This window comes from Dermochelys coriacea, chromosome 8, assembly GCF_009764565.3.
Source record: "Dermochelys coriacea isolate rDerCor1 chromosome 8, rDerCor1.pri.v4, whole genome shotgun sequence".
NCBI lineage: Eukaryota > Metazoa > Chordata > Testudines > Dermochelyidae > Dermochelys > Dermochelys coriacea.
The window spans coordinates 745361-764595 of record NC_050075.1 but is presented as its reverse complement, the minus strand read 5'-3'; the positions used below and the strand labels follow the sequence as shown (position 1 = coordinate 764595).

Below are 19235 nucleotides of genomic sequence, written 5' to 3'. Positions count from 1 at the left end.
CTCGCTGGCTGTCATGGCAGGCGGAAGCAGCAGACTCTGGAGGTGGAGGAGGCCAGGCAGCGCTTGCAGGAACAGTCCATCTTCGTAAGTGTCGTCCCGGGCCCCAGCCCCAGCCCCAGCCCCAGCCCCAGCCTGAGGCAGGGGCTTTGCTTCATTTGTGCCAGGGCTGAGCCCCGGCCCCCGCGGGCCTGGCGGGTTGTTGTCCCAGCCCCTCTTTCATTGCAGATGAAGCCCTGGAAGGGGCCCTGCCCTCCGGAGCCCCCTGCCTCTCTGCTGCCACAGCAGGGGGGTCCCAGATCCCCCGGTACCTCTCGGAGGGGTCCCTGTGGGGTGGCTCTGCTGGGACTGGGGGCTGAAGTCGGGGGCTGACGCTGCCTGTCTCCCCAGGGTGAGCAGCAGTACGGGGAGGAGAACGGGCAGGAGCTGAAGAAGTCGGAGTCGGAAGTGGAGGTGAGTGGGGCTGGGTGGCTGTGTGGCTGGGCAGAGCCAGGCCATGGCAGGGCAGCTGTGGGTTTAGGGATGTGTTGGGAGGCCAGGCCATAGGAGGGTGGGGGGCTGGGGTGGGATTGAAGCAGGCCACGGTGGGGAGGGTTCGGGGGGTGGGGCATAGATGGCAGGGCAGCGTGTGGCCTGCAGGGTTGGCCACAGATGGTTGGGTGAGCAGAGTGGGGCACAGTGCAATGGGGTGTGGGTGGTAGGCTGGGGCTTGGGCCATGGCTGGGCATGGATGGTGGGGCTCGCCCTGCAGTGGGGGGGACATGGGTGGCAGGGCCAGTCAGGGTTGGGGTGGTGGGTTGAGGAATGGGGGCAGGCTCAGGTGGTGCCTGGGGGAGGAGGGGTCCAGGCAGGACAGGGGTGGGGTGGGGCAGGGTGTGGGGGGCTCACAGCAGGACAGGGGCGTGGTGAGGGGCTGGGGGCGCTGTGGTAGGACGCTCACGGCTCTGTCTCTGCCTTTGCAGGAAGCTGCCGCCATCATCGCGCGGCGCCCCGACAACCCCCGCGAGTTCTTCAAGCAGCAGGAGCGAGTGGCCTCGGGCAGCTCCGATGCCACATCCCCCTTCAGCCAGAGGACAGGTGAGGGGCTGGGGGGGCAGGCGCGGGCATTCGTGGTGGGGCCGAGTTGTGGGTAGGGAAGGGCAACAGGCAGGTGTTGGGGAAGTGCCTGGCTGCGGGCATTGGGGGGTCAGGGACATACGTTGAGGGGGGTAGGGCCTGGCTGCAGGCGTTGGGGGGCAGGCGCGTACATTTGGGGGGGTAGGGCCTGGCTGCGGGCGTTGGGGAGGCAAGCGTGTACGTGGGGGGGGTAGGGCCTGGCTGCAGGCGTTGGGGGGGCAGGCGCGTACGTTGGGGGGGGTAGGACCTGGCTGCAGGCATTGGGGGGGGCAGGGGAGTGAATTGGGGGGTGGGGCCTGGTTGTGTGTGTTGGGCCAGTCCCTTCCAGCCAGCCTCCCGCTCCCCTCAAGGGCGTTGTTGCCATGTGGGTGCTGGGCTAGGAGTAAAGTTCCCAGGTGTCCGGTTTTCGACTGTAAAGGGAACTGGGCAGAGTCCTGACTGGACGCTAAAAGTCTGGTTACTGTGGGTGGGGGGAAGTGGCAGCCTGTCGCCCAGCCCTGGTGCACCGGCTCCCGTGGCAGCACACATGCACCGGCTCGGGCCGTGCAGCCCCTTTGAGGAGCACGGTTTGCAGGGCTGCGGCGGAGGACAGAGTGGGGGGCCCACCGCGAGTGGGGTGAGGGGCTCCCAGGGGCATGGAACGTTCCCTGGGAGGGAAGGGACGCAGGCTGCCATGCTAGCCACTGCTTCTCCTGGCCACGCTTTCAGACAGCCCCGGGGTGGGGAGGGAAGTGGGGGGCTGCCAGGCAGGAGGGCCATGCCTTGCTCCCCAGCGGGTCTGCCTGGCTGCTCCAGTCCGGCCGCAGCACTCTCGTGACCTGCACTCCCGGGCTGGGCTTTGCAAGTCCTTTGGGGCTGCTCGCGCTGGAGTTGGAGGGGGGGAGAGTACAAAGTGAGGGGCGGAGAGGAGCGGGGGGGTGGGGCCTCAAGGGGAGAGGCAGAGAAAAGGCGGGGCAGGGTCTGGAGGAAGGGGCGGGGCCTGGGGAAGGGGCGAGGCCTGGGGAAGAGGCGGCTGGGGGTCCAGTTTTCAGACATGACAATGTTGGCCACCCACGCTAGGTGGGGAGTTGGGGGTGGGCAGCGCTGCCCTGGGTGAGGTCTGAGCAGATGGGGAAGGGTGTGGGGAGTCCAGGCGGCCCAGGGATGGGATGGGCTTGGGACGTGCCTCTTGGGGGGCCATTCTGACCTGCTGATGGGCTCCAGGGTCCGCTCCTGGGAGTTTCCTCAGCGCAGGACAATGGGATGTGTCTGTCTGGAGCTGCCAGGCTGGGCCAGTCGCTGCCCCCTTCTGCCTGGAGCTTCCAGGGACATGGGGCCGGTGCCCCATGTGCTGGTGGCTGGGCGCAGCGTCCTGTCCTGTCCTGTTCCTGCCACGCAGGGTTGTGCTATGACCACAGGGTGCCAGGGCTGATGCGGTTAAGAGAGAAGTGCAGGCGTCCCTCCCTCGCCCCCCTGTCCCCGCTCCCCCTGTCCCCTCAATGCCCTTGATCTGTGTGTCCCCCCCCGGGTTGCAGCCCCGCCCACACTGCTCCTCCCCGTTCCCGGTGGCACTGGAGGGCGGGCTGGGCACTAGACCTGGGAGACTGACTGTTCTCTTTGCTTTCTCTGTCTCCGTGCGTCTGTCTGTCTTTCTCTCAGCAGGTCGTCTGCACTGTCCTTTCATAAAGACACCTGACAGTGGGCCGCCTTCCTCCTCCTCCTCCTCTTCCTCCCCCCCGCGGACCCCCTTCCCCTATGTCACCTGCCACCGCACACCAAACCTCTCCTCCTTCTTCCCATGTAGGTAGCAGTGCCCGGACGAGTGCCCAGGCCCTGCCCTGCTGGGGGGAGAGCGCATTGGGGAGGCCTTATCCTGCCCCTGTCCCGAGGCCCCATCCTCCCCCGCCCCGCAGCCCCCTTCACGTGATCACTGCAGAGGAAGGTGGCAGCTGCAGGGCACTAGAGGATTGGTGAGGGAGATGGGAGGAGAAAGCAGCTGCGGGGACCAAACGGGAGAGCCAGGAACCTCCTTTCTCACAGACAACAGCTGGGGCGTGCCGGGGGAGGGGGGTGTACCTGGGGCCAAGAGGCTGGAGCATGCTGGGGGCCAGGGGGCTGGGGTGTGCCGAGAGGTTGGCTTCCGTAGAATAAATGTCTCCCTGAAGAGGCAACTGGGTCAAGTGGGAGCAGAATCGCCCCTGACCCATCGGAGGGCCTGCTCCTGCTGCAGTCCTGCCCCCATGGCCTGGCTGAAGGGGGGAGGGGGCTCTATGGCCTGGCGTGTGCTAGGTGCTGGGCCCAGTTCCCATGGGGTTTCAGCTCTGGTGGGGGTGTGACAGTAGGCCTGGGGCCTGAATTCCTGTCTGGCAGGGTGGGGCAGGCCAGCTGTGGGGAGCCTTGAGGCGTGGGGGAGCAACCCTGCCCGTGTCTGTGAACCTCAAGGACTGGCCCCATCGCCCTGGGGCCCCAGCCACCCGGCTGGAGCGTCCTGCTCTCAGGCCAGTGCTCAACCACCCTGGGGCCTGTGCTCTGGCGGGCCTTTGGCCCTCACCTTGCTGCAGGCCCCAGGGGGCAAGCAGGGTGCCAGCAGAAGGCTTGCAGGAGGAGGCACCCCCAGGGACTCTTGGCGGCAGAAGGGGACTGCAGGGTGGGCTGATGGTGGGAGGGGTGCATGCATACGAGGGGCCTGCTTATTTGCACATGTGCCAACGCACTAGCTGGCGAGGGGTCGGCCTGGGGCCCCTTCAGCTTCTGTCTCGCTCGTTCGCAGGCAGCCAGTCGGACGCTCACAGAAAGGCCTCGGCCGTGGGCTGCAGCCCCTGTGACTCCAGCCCGGCCTCCACACCTGTCGGGGAGCAGATCGAGAGGGCTCTGGATGAAGTGACGCAGCAGGCCCCACGGAAAGGTGGGGTGCAGGGGAGCCCAGGGTACCCCTCCCCGGAGGGCAGGCGGGAGCTGGGGCTGGACTCTGATACGCTCTCTCCCCCTCGGTGCAGACTCGCCCGGACCCAGCAGCGAGGTGCTGGCGCCGCTGACAGCAGACGAGCCGCCTGGGGACCCTAAGTGGACAGCGGCACAGGGGGGCGGGCTGGGCCCCACCGAGGACCTTGTGTTCCTGGAGCCCAGAGAGCCGCTGCTGTTCCCTGTGGCCATGCTGCCCGCAGAGGAGTCCTCAGGCCCCACGCAGCCCCCCGGCCCCGAGAGCCTTATCGACCTGTGGCAGAACGACAGCACCACCCCACCCGCCGCCTGGGAGCTGGCCACACCTGCATCGCCAGGGCCCCCTGCGCCCCTCCTGGTGGAGGTGGACGTGCCCCCAGCCACCCCTGTGACCCCCGCCCCCCCTGACGACAACCTGCTGAACTTCGACGAGCTGCCCGAACCACCGGCCACCTTCTGCGACGCGGAGCAGGACGAGGAGCCGGCCACCCTCATTGCCATGGAGGGGCCGCACCAGATGACGCTCAGCTACCAGCATGCCCTGCAGGAGGCTGCCAGTGGGCAGCAGGCCCCCGAGCCCCAGCTGCTGACCAATGGGGAGATGGCCCAGAAGGAAGGGGTGCAGGTGAGCTGGGCACCAAGTTCCTGCTGCACCTGGAGCCCCTTCCCCCAACCTGGTCAGGCAAGCGTCTTCCTGGGGCGCCTGCCCTATATCCACTGAAACCCTGGCTCTGTCCTCCATGCCCTGCAGACCCCTTGGCGGGTGGGCTCTGGCTCCTGGGCCTTCCCGGGTACCGAGCCCAGCTTGAGCCTGCAGCAGTGGCAGTGGGAGGGGTGTCCTGGAGCTGCACGCAGGGCCCTGCTCAGCTCCCGGTGCTGGCAAGCCCTGGGCTGTGGCTAGGTGGTAAAGGGCCAGCTGGAACCACTGCCCCGCTGGCTGCTCGCTCTGCTCTGGGCTCCTCTGTGCTGCTGCTGATGGTGGCTCCGTTCTCCTTTCCAGGCCAGCGAGGGCTACTTCAGCCAGTCACAGGACGAAGAGTTCGGCCAGGTGGAGACTTCTGCCAAAACTCCTCCTGCTGTGTTCTACGCCAAGCCCCCCGGTGAGTGGGGCAGCCCTGTGCATGTGGGGGGAGTCCAAAGCCTTGTGTTGCTCCCCCTTGGGGAGGTGCGGGGGGCACTGGGCAGCCTGGTACTAACATGTCCGACTCTCCCACAGAGATCGACATCACCTGCTGGGACGCCGACCCGGTGCCTGAGGACGAGGAGAGCTTTGGGGGCAGCGTCTAAGGCTGGGCCCTGTGCGTGTCAGACCCCCGGGACCGCCACCGTGAGATCCCAGCAGTGCAAGACGGCCACAATGAGGGGCCCAGCCCCATCCCTCTCCGTCTGCGTGTGCCCCTGGGCCCGGCTGGATGGGCCAGCCCCGCGGCACCCCTGCCCCCCCAGGGCAACTTTTACAGCTTTCCCCTCTCTCTCTCTCTCTCTCTCTCTCTCTCTCTCTTTTTTTTAAAAGTTGTCTCACTAGGAGCCATGTGGGTACGCCCGCCCCCCTTCCCTGGTAGCTCCCTGCTCCCCGACCCCACCGCTCCTGCCTCTCTGCATTGAGCTTGTATATTTCTCCGTGCCCCTCAGCTCCCCTGCCCTGGTGCCCTGAGGGAGGCTGGGCAGCTGGTGCTCTGTGCATGGGGCAGGGGCCTCATTCGCCTCTTGCCCGCCGGCTCTGCCCAGAGCCCTGAGAACTTTGCACGAATTAAAAATAAATATGGCAATAAAATGACCCTGTGTGGGTGCGGCTCTGGCTGACTGCAGCCCCCTCATTTCAGTGGAGCCCCAAGGTGCTTGTGCAGCAGAGCCCCGCCCCAGAGGGGAAGGTGTTCCCCTTGCAGGTGTTAAGCACCCCTACGGTGGGGGCTGGGAGAGAGTTAGTGCCAGGCTGCCTCTCCCTCCCTGCCTGAGGCTGTCTCAGCTGCAAGGACCCTGCCAGTCTCTGTAGGAGACCATGTGGCGATCCCCCAGACTGTGAGCCCCCTGTGCCCCCCCTCGCTTTGTCCCCCCCTTGCTTGGTCCCTTTCTCAAGTACAGTAACTGGTTTTTTTGAAAGCACAAATTGTGTATTGGCAACGTGCTAATGTATGTTAATAAATAAAGCCTCCACCCTGGCCTGGGCTGAGCCTGGCTGCTTTCTGTGGGAGGGGCAGCGAACTGGGCTGGTGAGTGCATGGGGGAGGCCACCCTGCTCCAGCCCTGGCTGCAGGAGCTGGGCTCTGGGCCTTGGCAGCCTGCAGGGTCAGCGGGTGCCTGGGCATTGTGCTGTGACAGAAGACCACTCTGCCCTGGGGGAGAGTGGATCCAGGCTGATCTGCCCAGCCCTGTGGGGCTGGACTCACCCGCGGAGAGGGACGCTCCAGGACCTCTTGTGGAGGGCAGGGTGGAGCCTGCCCCGAGTCCCCCCGCCCAGGCAGCCTGGCCCTGCTTGGAATGAATCTGGTGCCACAAACTTTTATTCTCAAACTGTAACAAACAAACTAGGGAAGAGCCAAGTGCTGGGCCTGCTTGGAGCCCCAGTCAGCACCAAGGGCGTCGGCAGGGGCCCACCAGGCGATATGGGGACCAGCCCCTCACACACTGGCTGCAGCAGGCAGCGCTTCACATTGTCCAGGCAGGGTTTGCACTCGCCCTGAGGTGGGGCCCAGGGCCGGCTCCCAAGGAGAACAGGCAGCTTGAGCCCAGGCAGGCCCTGCTGCAGCCCCAGTCCATGCAGGCTCCAGTGTGGCGTTCTGCCCGGCAGGCCCCTAAACCGCCGTAGTCCTGCCAAACAAGGGCATGGAGACAGGGAGGTGCCAGGCTCCAGGTTCATATGTGTCCCTGTCACTGAGCTCTGAGTCCATCCAGCTGGGGAACATGCGCTGGGCGTGCTCAGCCCCCAAGTAGAGGGCAGGGCCCTGGCTGGCAGAGCTGGGCAGGTGCAGGGCTGAGCTGTAGCCTCGGTCCAGGAAGAGGGGCTTGTAGCTGGGGGGCTGCTCCTGTTTCTCGGGGCGTTCGTGGCTCAGGAACGGGGCGTTGATCTTGCGGTACAGCCCTCGTGTGTCCATGAGCACCTCGCTGTAGGGTGGCGGCGGCTCAGCCATGAGCAGCGCCTCCTCGTAGCACGGGGGCTTGGACAGGTCCGACTCTGCAAGGCAAGCAGCATAGACAAGCACTGAGTGCAGGGGCCGCATCAGCCCTGGGGCCCAGGCTCGCCCCCTTCTTCCATGTGTAGATGGGGCCTAAACCGCAGCCTCTGAGGGCTGCAGGACTCCAGCCAGCAGGACGGGTGCGGTGGAGTCAGTGTCCCTAAGGCCTCTGCCCTGGGCCTGAGCACAGCCAGGCCCAGTGGCTTAGCAGGGCCGGGCAGCCAGGGGTTCTGGATTGGCCATTGGGGCAGCACGGGGCTGCGGTAGCCAGAGAGGCTCTGAGGGGCTGGCCCTGCCTCAGGCTCCGGGCCTGTGCGAGCAGCGCCCGCTACCCTGCCTGGGGAAGCCCTGGCAGGGCCGGGCTGGGCCGGGCGAATTGGCACCATGGGTCTCCAGCGGCCCTCACCATGCCTGTAGCTCCAGGGCCGGGGGCCCGGGGCAGGTGGGTGGCGCGGCTCCCCGCGCAGCTGGGGGGGCAGGGCTGGGGCCAGGCCGGGGGGGCTGCCCGAGAAGCCCTGGTAGTGCAGCGGCTCCATCTCCAGCGCACGCAGGTTCTGCTCCCGCAGCCGCTCCTCCCGCTGGCTCTTCCGGCGGCGCCGCAGGTAGCTGCAGAAGCAGCAGAGCAGCACGACGAGGCCCCAGATGAGCCAGAAGCCGGCAAAGCAGGTGAGGAAGGTGTAGGTGCCCTGGGACATCACCATGGTGGCTGGGGTGGGGGCTCCTCTCAGCCGCAGGCAGGCAGGGCCCAGAGCACTGCACGCCTGCTGCCCATCGCCTGGGCCCAGGTGCCGGCACCGACGCCTCGTCACTGGCTCAGGGCTGCCCCCGCGCTGCCAGCTGCTGTTGCCATGGCGCCTGTGCCCTGCGCAGGGGAGGGACGGGAGGCAGAGCCAGGGGGGCGAGGTCCATGGGGTGGGGGCTTTCGGGGCGAGGCTCAGGGCCTGCCCTGCTCCCCAGGCACCAGGCAGGGACAGCCGGGGGGGTGGGCACTCTGGAGGGGCTCGTCCGCCACAGGGATCTGCAGAGCCGCAGGCCAGGCTGGGTAGCCCCGTCCAAACCAAGAGCGCCCAGCCCAGCTTCTTTCCATCGCTGTGCCGAGCCGCCGATGGTGCCCCCTGCAGACAGACAGACAGACAGACCGACCGACCTGAGCATGACGGCCACACCGCTGTTCCCCTAGTGACTCACCCGTAGGTAAGTGATCCCAGCTCAGGGTGGCCAGGCCGGCTCCCGGCTACAGCCATGTGGATTCCCTCTGGCTGGCTCCCTCCCTCCTCCCCATGCCGACCGCCACCCATTAGCCCAGGCCCCCTTCCCCACCCCCAGTTGCTCCTTTAAGGGCTGCGTTCCCGTGTGCATGTTCCCACCCCCCTTCATAGCCAGGGTCCCTGCCTGCCCCCGTGTGCATGTTCCCACCCCCTTCCGTAGCCAGGGTCCCATGCCTTGTGCATGCCCTACCCCAGACACCAAGCCCAGCAGAGCCTGGTCCAAGGGGATTGTGAAGAGAAGGGGGCCATCGGGCTTGCCAGCCTCCTGGGAAGGGCTGGGGTTGGCATGGCAACAAGCTGAAATGGGAGGCATTGCTTATAGCTGGCAGCCCCGGACCCTGTCTGCTTGGGAACAGGATGAGCTCCTCTCCCCGTCTGCTTCTCAAGGTTCACTGAAGGAGCCAGGGAAGCGAAGGAGCTGGGTTAAACAGCTTCCTTGGACCCCAGGATCCACCATGATGCCACAGGGCCTGTCAGCCTGGTCCTGACCAGGCCAGAGAGCAGCAGCCACTGCTGCAGTGAAACACTTCTAAAGGGACAAGAACGGATAATTTTCACTCAAGAGTTGTACAAGAATTGGCTAAGCAGCGACTGAGTAATTGGTAATATCTCATAATTCTTGGACAATGGGTAAGTCTCAGAGAAGGGGAAAAAGAATATTGTCACAACATACCCTTTTAGCTTAAGTGAGATGAGCCAGGTAACTATAGGCCAATTAGTCTGATGTTAATCCTGGGCAATATCATAGAAAAGCTGCTACAGGATGCAATCAGTAAAGAATAAAGAGGAGAGCAGCATAATTAATGTCAATCCATGTAGTTTCACAGAAAACAGGTCTCGTCAAACAAATTTGGTATTGTTTTGAGATTACAACCATAGTTAGTAAAGGTAACTTGAAAGGACAATTAGATTTCTGTAAGGCATTTAACTGTAGCCCCACCCAGTCCTCGATTACATTATTAATTGATTGCATTTGTATAGTGCTAGTTCTTAATGAAGCACAGATTAAATGGACTAGAAACCGGCTGACAGACTCCAAAAACAATTATCAATGGGGTATTTTCGTCCCCAGAGGCTGTCACGGGGTGACTGGCCCCTTTAAGAGGGAGCAGGGCTGGCGCACCCATGACTGATTACTTGGTGCCCAACTGGGTTGACAGGAAGCCCCTGGGCCCTAAAGGGGAGCCAGCAGCGGGGGAGGGATGCTGTCTGGACTTCTCAGCCCAAGGAGGGAAGGGGAAGAATGACAGAGAGCTGCTGAATAAGGTACCTGAAGGACGCAGCTGGGGAAGCTGAAACACAGGCCAGCAAGGAGGCCTGTGCAACCCCCTGTCACAGGGACAGACTGAGCAGAACCTGGGAAGGGCTAAAAATTGGGCCGAGTGGAGAGGCTGGGAGCTAGCCAGAGCTCAGGGAGGAGGTGCTGCACCCCATGGGAGGCTGGTGGAGCAGAGACTTACCTTTGGGTTTGCTTTATGTTAATGAACCAGTCCCCAAGGAAGGGGGTTGGTATTGCATGTAAGCCTCCACAGAGCATTCCTGGGAACCTGCGAAGGGGAAACTGAGGCTGGGTGCTGCAGAGCCATCCCTGGCCATAAGAGGACAGTGGGGAGGTGGCCTGCCCTTTACATACATCTTGTTTCTAGAGGGGTCCGGCAGGGGTCTGGTTTTGGCCAAAGGCTGTCAGTATCATCGGGCTGAAGATAAAGCGGTTGCTCTAATTTTGTAGAGGACAAAAATTGATGGCATGATAACTGCTGACAGGTCAGTTCTGCAGAGTGATTCGCATCACACTGTAAAGTGGGCTCAGCCCCATGCCTTTAACCCACCTACACGCAGGAACCCGGAGGACCAGCCGCACTCCCAGGCTGGGGGACAGCACCTTGGAAAGCAGCAACACAGACCAGGACTTGGGCTCATGACAAGCCTGCTGAATGGGAGCACCCAGCACGGTGCTTCACTAGGAGGGCGAACGTGATCCTTGGCTATATGAGCAAGGAATCGCCACGTTACAGAAATGAAGGGCTGGAACCACCTCGACATGTCACCGAGCCCAGCCCCCTACGCTGAAGCAGGACTAAGAAAAGCTGGACACTCCTTGGCAGGTGTTTGTCCAACCTGGTCTTAAAACCCTCCAATGATGGGGATTCCACAACCTCTCCAGACGCCTGTGCCACAGATTAACCATCCTGAGAGTTAAGAAGTTTTCCTAATATCTAACCTCAATCTCCCTCGCTGCAGACAAAGCCCATTGCTTCTTGTCCTGCCTTCAGTGACACGGGGAGCAATTGATCACAATCCTCTTTCGAACAGCCCTTCACATAACTGGAAACTTATCAGGTACCCATCCCTTGGTCAGTTTCTTTTGTCAAGACTAAACACACCTGGTGTTTTAACCTGTCCTCATAGGTCCGGGTTTCTAAACCTTTGATATTTTTTGTTGCTCTCTTCTGGACTCCCTCCTATTGGTCCACATCTTTCCTAATGTGCTGTACCCAGAACTGGACACTCCAGCCAGGGCCTCCCCAGTGCTGAGTAGAGCGGGACACTGACCTCCCCTGGCTTACACAGGACATTCCTGTTGTTAATGCACCACCAGGGTGATTAGTCTTTTTTTTGCAGCTGCATCATATGATTCACTCATGTTCAATTTGTGATCCACTGTAACCCCAGAGCCTTTTCAGCAGAGCTATCACTTGGCCAGTTATTCCCCATTCTGTAGCTGGACATTTGATTTTTCCTTCCTAAATGTAGTACTTTGCACTTGTCTTTATTTAATTTAATCTTATTGATTTTAGACCAATTCTTTAGTTTGTCAAGGTCATTTTGAACTCTAATCCAGCCCTCCTAAATGCTTGCAACCCCTCCTAGCTTAGTGTCAGCTGTGGATTTTATAAGCACCCTCTCCACTCCATTACCCAAGTCATGGACAAAAATAGCGACTAGGACTAGCCTCAGGACTGATGCCTGCACTAGCTCCGCTCTCCCAGTTTGACAGCGAGCTGCTGATAACTCCTCATTGAGGACGACTGTTCAGCCAGTTGTGCACCCATCTTCTAGTAATTCCATCTAGCCCGAACTTCCCCAGTTTGCTTATGAGAATGTCATGTGGGACTGTGTCACAAGCCTTGCTAAAATCAAGATATCTCATCTGCGGCTTCCCCCCATCTGCTAGGCCAGTGACCCTGTTAAAGAAGATGAGGTTGGTTCTTGACAAATTCACACGGGCTGTTCCTTATAACCTCTTATCCTCTAGGTGCTCACAAATGGATTGTGTAATAGTTTGTTCCAGTATCTTTCCAGGTATTGAAGTTAGGCTGACTGGTCTATAATTTCCTGGGTCCCCTTTGTTCCCCTTTTTTACCTGTGTGCCCTTCTCCAGTCCTCTGGGACCTCAACCCTCCCCCAAGTTCTCCAAGATAATTAATTGCTAATGTTTCTGAGATGGCGTCCACTAGTTCCTTTGTGCTCTAGGATGAATTTCCTCAGGCCCTGCTAACTCAAATCCATCAAACTTATTGAAATATTCTCTAACTGGTAACTATCAGCAGGACGAGGCAGGCGGTGTCACCTCTGCAGACAGCCATAGTGAGACTGCTACTAGATGCTGTGTCCAATTCTGGGGGCCACACTTCCAAAAGGATGCTGAGAACACTTGGAAAGGTTCCAAAGAGAGCCAGTAGCACGATTCCCTGCCTGGTGAGAGCCAGAGGATCAATTGTTTAGTTTACCAGCGAAAGTTAAGAGGTGAATAGATCACAGTCCGAGTTCCTACATGGCAGAAAGATTTGACGGGAGAGGGAGCTTTACGCGAGACAAAGGCAGAACAAGCTCCAGTGTCTGGAAGCTGAATAAAAATCAGACTAGAACTAAGGGTGTTTGTATTTCAATGATTAACCATTGCATGCTGCACCCAGGGCCACTTGGGGGCTCCACAGCAAGACTAAAAGAAAAGGAGGACTTGTGGCACCTTAACGACTAACAAATTTATTTGAGCATAAGCTTTTGTGAGCTACAGCTCACTTCATCGGCTGCATCTGTAGCTCACGAAAGCTTATGCTCAAATAAATTTGTTAGTCTCTAAGGTGCCACAAGTCCTCCTTTTCTTTTTGCGAATACAGACTAACACAGCTGCTACTCTGAAACACAGCAAGACTGGCCTCTTTCTCTGTTCTAGCTCCAGCAGTCGAGGAAGTTCTCCGCTCCTTCGTGTGCTGCCAGAGCCAAGCACAGCTGGTTCTAACCGTCCACTGCCATCAAGACTCTGAACGGAGCGATCCACACCTCATGGTCAGGCATTGCAGCCTCCCTAGCACTGGAGAAACATGCCTTGGGGCTCTGGAGAAAGTTCCTAAGGTTCTAGACCAGCCAGCCCTGGGGAGAGCATGCCAAAAACCACCCTAAGCCACATGGCTGCAGGTCCTTGCATGGAAGGAGGGGCTCGCTGGGACCTGCCCAGGGTGCCAGGTGCAAAGCTATGGCAGACCTTCCTCTAACACAGGTTTCAGAGTAGCAGCCGTGTTAGTCTGTATCCGCAAAAAGAAAAGGAGTACTTGTGGCACCTTAGAGACTAACAAATTTATTAGAGCATAAGCTTTCGTGAGCTACAGCTCCCTTCATCGGATGCATCTGTAGCTCACAAAAGCTTATGCTCAAATAAATTTGGTAGTCTCTAAGGTGCCACAAGTACTCCTTTTTCTTTTTTCCTCTAACGCAGTCAGCCATCACCAAGCTGGCACCTGCCCTTATCCTAGGGGAGCAACTGCAGCCAGTGGGATGGAGGGACTGGGCCAGATACTTTCTGTCTAGCATCTGAGGCCTACCACAGGGCAAGAAAGAGATTCCCTTCAAGTTGCAAAGAAAGGTGCTGAGAGGGGAAACCCCCAGGGCCTGTGGATCTTTCCCTTGCATTTCCAGAGGGAACATCCCCTGCCAGCAAATGCACACCTGTGTGTGTCAGACCGCAGCTGGGCTCTGAGCTCAGGGGACAACTCTAGCACCAGGCCCAGAAGGCGGCCCCTACTTGGAGCAGTATTGACCCTAACACGTTGTTGGGTGCAGGCCAGAAAGCAGGGGTAGGAAACTGCCCTACACTCTCTGATGTGTTCATCCTGCCCCCCCTCCAGGGCCAAGAAGCAGTACCTGCCCAGCTATGCCAACATCTCCAGGGCAGCAGTGTGGGGGAGGTTTTAACTGCACCTAAAGCCTTTACAGGAGACAACTCCCCCTTAGCTCTTGGCCTAGCGCTATCTGCTGTGGGGCAGGGGGGCTCAGCACATAAGTAGCAACCTGCAACCGGCCCTGCTTAGCAATGGGCAAAGCCTAAATCTCATACCCTGCATGCAGCCCAAGCAGGCTCCTTTCCCCACGGGCATGTCTCCCAACCAGGCTGGGCTGGAAGTTACCAAACCCAGCCAAGGGGGGAAAGCCAGAGCCACAGCCATGACCAGGCTGGGCTCGAAGGGAACAGGAGCCAAACCCGTGCAAGCAGGTGGTGCAGTAGGGCACGGGCAAGAAACAGATTCCTGGGCAGGGGTCCTGCAAGGGCAAAGGAGGTGGGGCGGGCGCTGGTGCCCGGGGGGCACTGCAGGGGAGGGCTGGTGCCCCGGGATTGGTGGGGGGGAGCTGGCGCCCCGGGATTTGGGGGGGAAGGGGCTGGCGCCCCGGCACGCATGGGGGGGGGAGCCTGGCGCCCCGGGGCTCTGCAGGACTCGCCCGGCTTCTTGCGCGCAGAGAAGCGGGCCGGGGTGCGGAGCCGCCGGGCGAGCCTCGAGCTGCGGCGAGCCCCGGGCCCAGCCCGCGCGGGGAGGGGGCGCAGCCCCCGGGGCCGCGCTTAGCGCCTGTTCCGAGCCCCGGCTCCATCTCCCCTGGCGCGGGGCGGCGGCGGGGGCGGGCCAGACCCGGGCTGCGGGACCCCAGGGACCCCGGCTCCAGCCACCCTGCGGGGCCCCCGCGCCGAGCACGTGGAGGGGCCGGCCTCTGCCCCGCACCCCTCGAGCCGGCTCCGCCGCAGGGGGGGGGGTCCGTGTCCCAGCCCCGCTCGCCCCCGGCTCGTGCACGGTGCAGCCCCCGCGCTCTCCAGGGGCCCCCGCGCGCCTCCCCCCGTTCGGGCACACGCGGGGGCTGTATACGCCTCCGCATCCGGGCACGCGCGCAGACAGGTGCGCGCGTTCGGCTCCCCCCGCCGCTGCCCCCGCGCAAGTTACCGGATGCGCCGATCTCGGCGGCCCCGATCCTGCGCCGGGCGGCCGCGCAAGTGCAGCGCCGAGCCCGAGCCCGCGCTCAGGCCGGGCCCCTCCGGGCGGCCGCTTCCCCGCGCCCCGCCATGGAGGGAGGCCCCGGCCCGGCTCCTTTTGTCTGCCGAGCGCTCCCCGGCTCTGCCCGGCTCTCGCTCGCGAGCTCGCCCGGCCCCGCCCGGCTCCCGCCCCGCCGCTGGCCCCTCCCCCGGCCGCCCCTCCAGCCCCCCCGCTGCTGGGGGTGGAACCGGCTGGGGCTGCGCCCCCCACGGAATCGGCCCGGGAGCCCCCTGCCTGGCGTTTCCTGCCGGTCCCAGGGACCCTCACCCGCGCTGCTGGGGCTAGAACCCAGGCGTCCTGGTTCGCCTCTCCCCCGCCCAACCAGGGGTCATCGCTCCGCTCCCAGAGCTGGGGCTAGAACCCAGGCGTCCTGGCTCCCAGACACCATCCCCATTATTTGCTACCTGCTTTATCCAGTCAGAGCCCTCACTGTGCAGCTTGAGAACGGGGCTGTGGGGCACAGAGGCCCCTGTCCGGTGGATTATGGAGAAACTCTGGCCCCCTAAGAGGCTCCAGGGAGGGACAGACACAGGCTTGGCCTGCGGTGAGGACAAAAAGGGGGGGCAGTAGAGTCACCTGGGGGGGGCATGTGCCAGGAGGATGCACCGCCCATGTGGGTGGCACAGAGGTGATGCCAGGTTGGGCAAGGCTCTAGAGGTGGGTGTCGGGAGCTGGCACGGGGCTGCAGCCCAATATCGAGCTGCCCCCTCTTGCTAATTTGGCAAGGCTGGCAGGAGCTGGGGGGGCATGGGGCAGAGCCCACTGCTGCTCCCCCCATGTGCTCGCCACAGACCGACAGCTGCCAATTCCGACTGCAGAGCTGCCAATGGCAGGAACAATGCAACCCGCAGCCACTCCGCGCTGCTGTCATGGTGACAGCGCTGGGAGAAACGCACAAAACTGCCACTCGCTGGCACTTAATTACATGTGTTGTTCTTCCCTGGCAGGGCCCCGGGAGTGAGCAGGGACAGGCCACGGAGTCAGCTCAGGGTAATTTAAACAGACACATGCCCCCTATCTCATTGGCCCACGTGGGACTCAAATTCCAGAGGTGTTACCCCCAGGCAAGAGAGAAGGGCAGAGATGGCCCCTCATGGATGGTGGTAGAGGGGGCTCAGGGAGTGAGGGGCAGAGATGTGGGACAGGCGCTTGCCACAAAGAGCCTACAAGTTCTCTAGCCAGCCGGTGAGGTCCCACTGCCCAGCCTGCGGCCATGCAGGCACAGAGGCTGCAAACAGGCCAAGCAACTCGGGAATGCATTACATGCCCAGCACCTGTGAGCCTAAGCCTGCATGCTGCGGCACTAGCACTGGCCCAGGGACTGAGTGTGGCCAGCTTGGTCTCCCCGTGCTGGGACTGGTTAGAGCAGCCCCACCTTCTGCCCTTGCTGCCTGTGTATGAGACCCTCTGGGTCTGGCCCCATTGGGGACCAGCTGTGGTGCAGGGCTGCCCTGCAGCAGGGGTATTCTCCAGAAGACCTCACTTCTCTGCCAGCTGCCCCCAGGGCCCCTGCCTCACTGGTGTCAGATCTGGAGACTGGCCCGCAAGTCCCCCCCAAATCAGTCAGCTGGCTGAGGCTCCCATCCCGAGGCCCCAAGCTCCCTTGGACTCAGGCCAGAGCTTTTAAACATCCCAGTGGTAGAGGCCCTCCTGCCCCAGGCCATTACAGCTGCCTGGGCTGTTCCTTTCCTATGTCAGCCCCTTGCTACCCCCATGGGGTTGGCCTGTCAGTAAGCTACCAACCTCCCGAGCCAGGCCAGGGTGTCTGACCCCAAATCAGCCCAGGAGCTGTAATGTAAGTTCCATGGTTGTTCAGGAAATGCCAAGTACTGACCCTGTACTCCCAGGGCGACTGTTCCATTCCCCGCCATCCTGTTCCCTCCAGGACCGTCCACATTGCATTGGCCTTGTCTGCTGCCATGTTGCACTGCAGGCGCCTATCTCATTTGCAGCCGCCCACCCTGCTCTTTGCCCCGGGCCATGGGGAGCTGCCTGGGGTCATGCCCCAGCAGTCACTGCAGTGTTTCTCCAGGCTGACTCCCTGGCTGGTTCTGTGACTTACAGGAATTATTAGAATATTTCTGAGGGCAGGGGCTGCATGGGATAGGTCACGCAGGGCAAGGGACTGGAGGCGCTTGGGACAATGGTGAGTGCCTGGCTGTCTCTTCTTCAGGCCAAAGGGGAGGCCCAGGTCCCATGGATAGGTATTGGCAGCTGCATTATTGTGGGGGTGGGGTAGGAGATCCCTTCCTCTGACTCATCTCCTTTGTGAACCGGCCCTTGCCCCTGGAATGGGAATCAGGCTGCCATTTCCAGGGCCTGGGCAGTGGGAGACCAATGCTCAGCCTCATCCACAGAACATTAGATTGGCACATGCACAGAGCTGGAGTTCCCCTTCCCCAAAACAGAGCCTAGCTCAACGCAGGGGGACACGGGGCCCATTGCCATCAGCAGCTCCTGGTGCCCTTGTTCCTAGGCTCAGTCCTGACTGCCTAGCTGCTGCAGACAGCTCTCCCTGCAACAGCAGCTACACTGCCCAAGCAGGGTGCCATTAGCCTGTAGGCTCCACTGGGCAGGACCCTGTGAAGCACTGGAACCCTGGGCAGGCTCCCTGTTCCCACAGCACTTCCCCGGCACTTGCCTGGCTCTCCCTCACTAGAATGGGGAATTTGGCTGCTGAGATGGGATCTCAGAGCTGTCTCCCATGCTGGAGGCCACCCTGGCCCAGCTGCAAGGCTGCCAGTGAGCGCAGCTTTCCTGGAGCTGTGGCATGGTCCAGCCAGCAGTGATGCAAGATGGGAGATGCTCACTGCTTCTGTTCCAGGCAGGGTCATTCACCTACTCCAAGGCTGCTCTGGGCTGGTGGACAACAGGCCAGGGCCACAACTGGCCAGACCCCTCCAGGCCCAGGCCGAGAACACGTCCATCACTGCAAGGTGGAGTGGCAACACAGAATCCAACTCCCCCAAATAAGCCAAGAAAGCAGAGGGTGGAAGGAGTCAAAAAGCTGCTGCCAGCCACACGGTTGGGGGAGGAGCGGTTATCCTAGCAACAGCTGAGAGCATCACTCACCCCTGAAACTTGCTTTGCTGTGTTGCCTCCCCGGCTTATGGAAGGGAAAGATGGGGGGGGCAGCAGGTATGTGAAGACAGAACCACTCTGGGGGCCCAGGCCAGCCTTGGAGGAGTCATGCGCTCACTGTTCTAACTGAACTAGCCAGAGCTGCTCCTGCCCTTCTGCACCTGGCCGAGGGTCCAGCCCCCAGCACTGTTAGCCAGACCAGGCTCCGGCCCCAGAGGTGAGGAAAGCCCTGCCCTCCCTCTGGTGATGCAGCTCTAGTGCCTGCTAGCTCTGATCCATGCCCCATGGTCCAAGCCAGCAGGCTCCTGGTTTTACAGGGGTGGCTGGCATGGGATTCAACACCTCTTCTAGCCATTTAGCAGCCTAGTCCAGTGAGGGTCCCCCGCAGCACTGCCCCACTGGGAATAGCTTATGTACAGGCCTGCAGTCCAATAGTCCAGGCTCCTGCCCACTGCTCTCGGGCTCAACTCAGCCATGAACGCCCAGGCTGCCCACACACATTGGCCAGGCAGCCCTGCTCCTCTCAGCAGGGCAACACCCTGTGGAGAGCTGAAACCAGGGGAACCCACTCCCAGATCGGACCTGCTTGGCCTTGCCCAAGGAGCCAGAGAGACTGGGTGGAGAACCAGCCCCAGCCCTGGCTTGGGTTCACATGAAGGGGGCATTGTCTCCGGTGCCAGCCGCTGTGCTGCTGAGGGTACACAGAGACCCCCTTAGGGCTGGGCAGCCATGGGGGAAGGTGGCCGCAAGGGGCCAGGGCTAGAGCTGTACCGGGGCAGAGCCCCTCCTGCAGGACTGGGGAGTTTGAGTCTTCAGGCTGCAGCAGAGAAAATTCCTGGGATTTTAGTCGAAGATGCTCCTTTTCCTGGCGAGAAAGCACTACTTTTGCCTGTTCCCATGGCAACGGTTCCTAAGATAACAAACGGCGCTTGCCGTTCTCAGGCATGTGCAGCTGTGAAGGACAGGGACCGAGCAGAGCAGCAAGAAGCTCTGAAGGGACAGGACCCTGGAGAGCTGCCAGCACCAGCCCAATTCAACTCCTACCCGCAGGCCAAGGGTCCATCCCCTCCCCAGCCAGACCCAGTACCAGCTAAGGCCAGCAAGACACATCAGGCTGCAAGCAGCACCTGCTTCCTGAGCCTTCCCATGGGTGGCCCATTTCCCCCATGCCCAGCCATAGCTGAGGGAATGGGGCCAGCCCAGCGCAAGCTCTGCCAGGATACCTGCCATGCAGGTGCTGCTCTTGCAAACTTTGGAAAGAGAAGAAATTCCAGCTTAGAACCCACATGTACAAGGGTCAAAACACATCTGACCCAGCCCCACAGCACTGTAGCACTCATACAGCCGCGCCAGGCAGAAGGGATGGCCCCTGCCCCAGGAAGCCA

The 19235-nt window shown here is 61.5% G+C and overlaps 2 protein-coding genes across 10 annotated transcripts in view; one reads left to right on the top strand and one right to left on the bottom strand.

Annotated features, from left to right (window-relative positions):
* DBN1 (drebrin 1) overlaps positions 1–6192 on the top strand; it is a 33897-nt gene extending 27705 nt beyond the window's left edge. The window contains exons 8-15 of one of the 3 annotated variants that reach the window (XM_038414424.2): positions 21–84; positions 388–450; positions 960–1074; positions 2755–2892; positions 3863–3997; positions 4089–4657; positions 5033–5132; positions 5249–6192. In XM_038414424.2, the coding sequence (XP_038270352.1) occupies positions 21–84; positions 388–450; positions 960–1074; positions 2755–2892; positions 3863–3997; positions 4089–4657; positions 5033–5132; positions 5249–5319 (1255 nt within the window). In that variant the 3' untranslated portion in view covers positions 5320–6192. Of the gene's footprint in view, positions 1–20; positions 85–387; positions 451–959; positions 1075–2751; positions 2893–3862; positions 3998–4088; positions 4658–5032; positions 5133–5248 lie in introns of all 3 variants that reach the window. The other 2 variants (XM_038414423.2, XM_038414425.2) reach the window with 2 other exon arrangements.
* On the bottom strand, positions 6169–15319 carry PRR7 (proline rich 7, synaptic). 7 transcript variants are annotated; one of them, XM_043491494.1, is made up of 4 exons: positions 14680–14887; positions 11392–11658; positions 7612–8320; positions 6169–7204 (listed from the first exon to the last, which is right to left on the bottom strand). In XM_043491494.1, the coding sequence occupies exons 2-4, from the start codon at positions 11398–11400 to the stop codon at positions 6825–6827; spliced, it is 1098 nt and encodes a 365-aa protein (XP_043347429.1). In that variant the 5' UTR covers positions 11401–11658; positions 14680–14887; the 3' UTR covers positions 6169–6824. The 7 variants fall into 7 exon arrangements, 4 of the variants coding, with proteins under 4 accessions (XP_043347429.1, XP_043347430.1, XP_038270354.1 ...); XM_043491495.1 differs by lacking the exons at positions 11392–11658; positions 14680–14887 and adding an exon at positions 15174–15319; XM_038414426.2 differs by lacking the exon at positions 11392–11658.
* Between the last annotated feature and the right edge of the window lie 3916 nt (positions 15320–19235).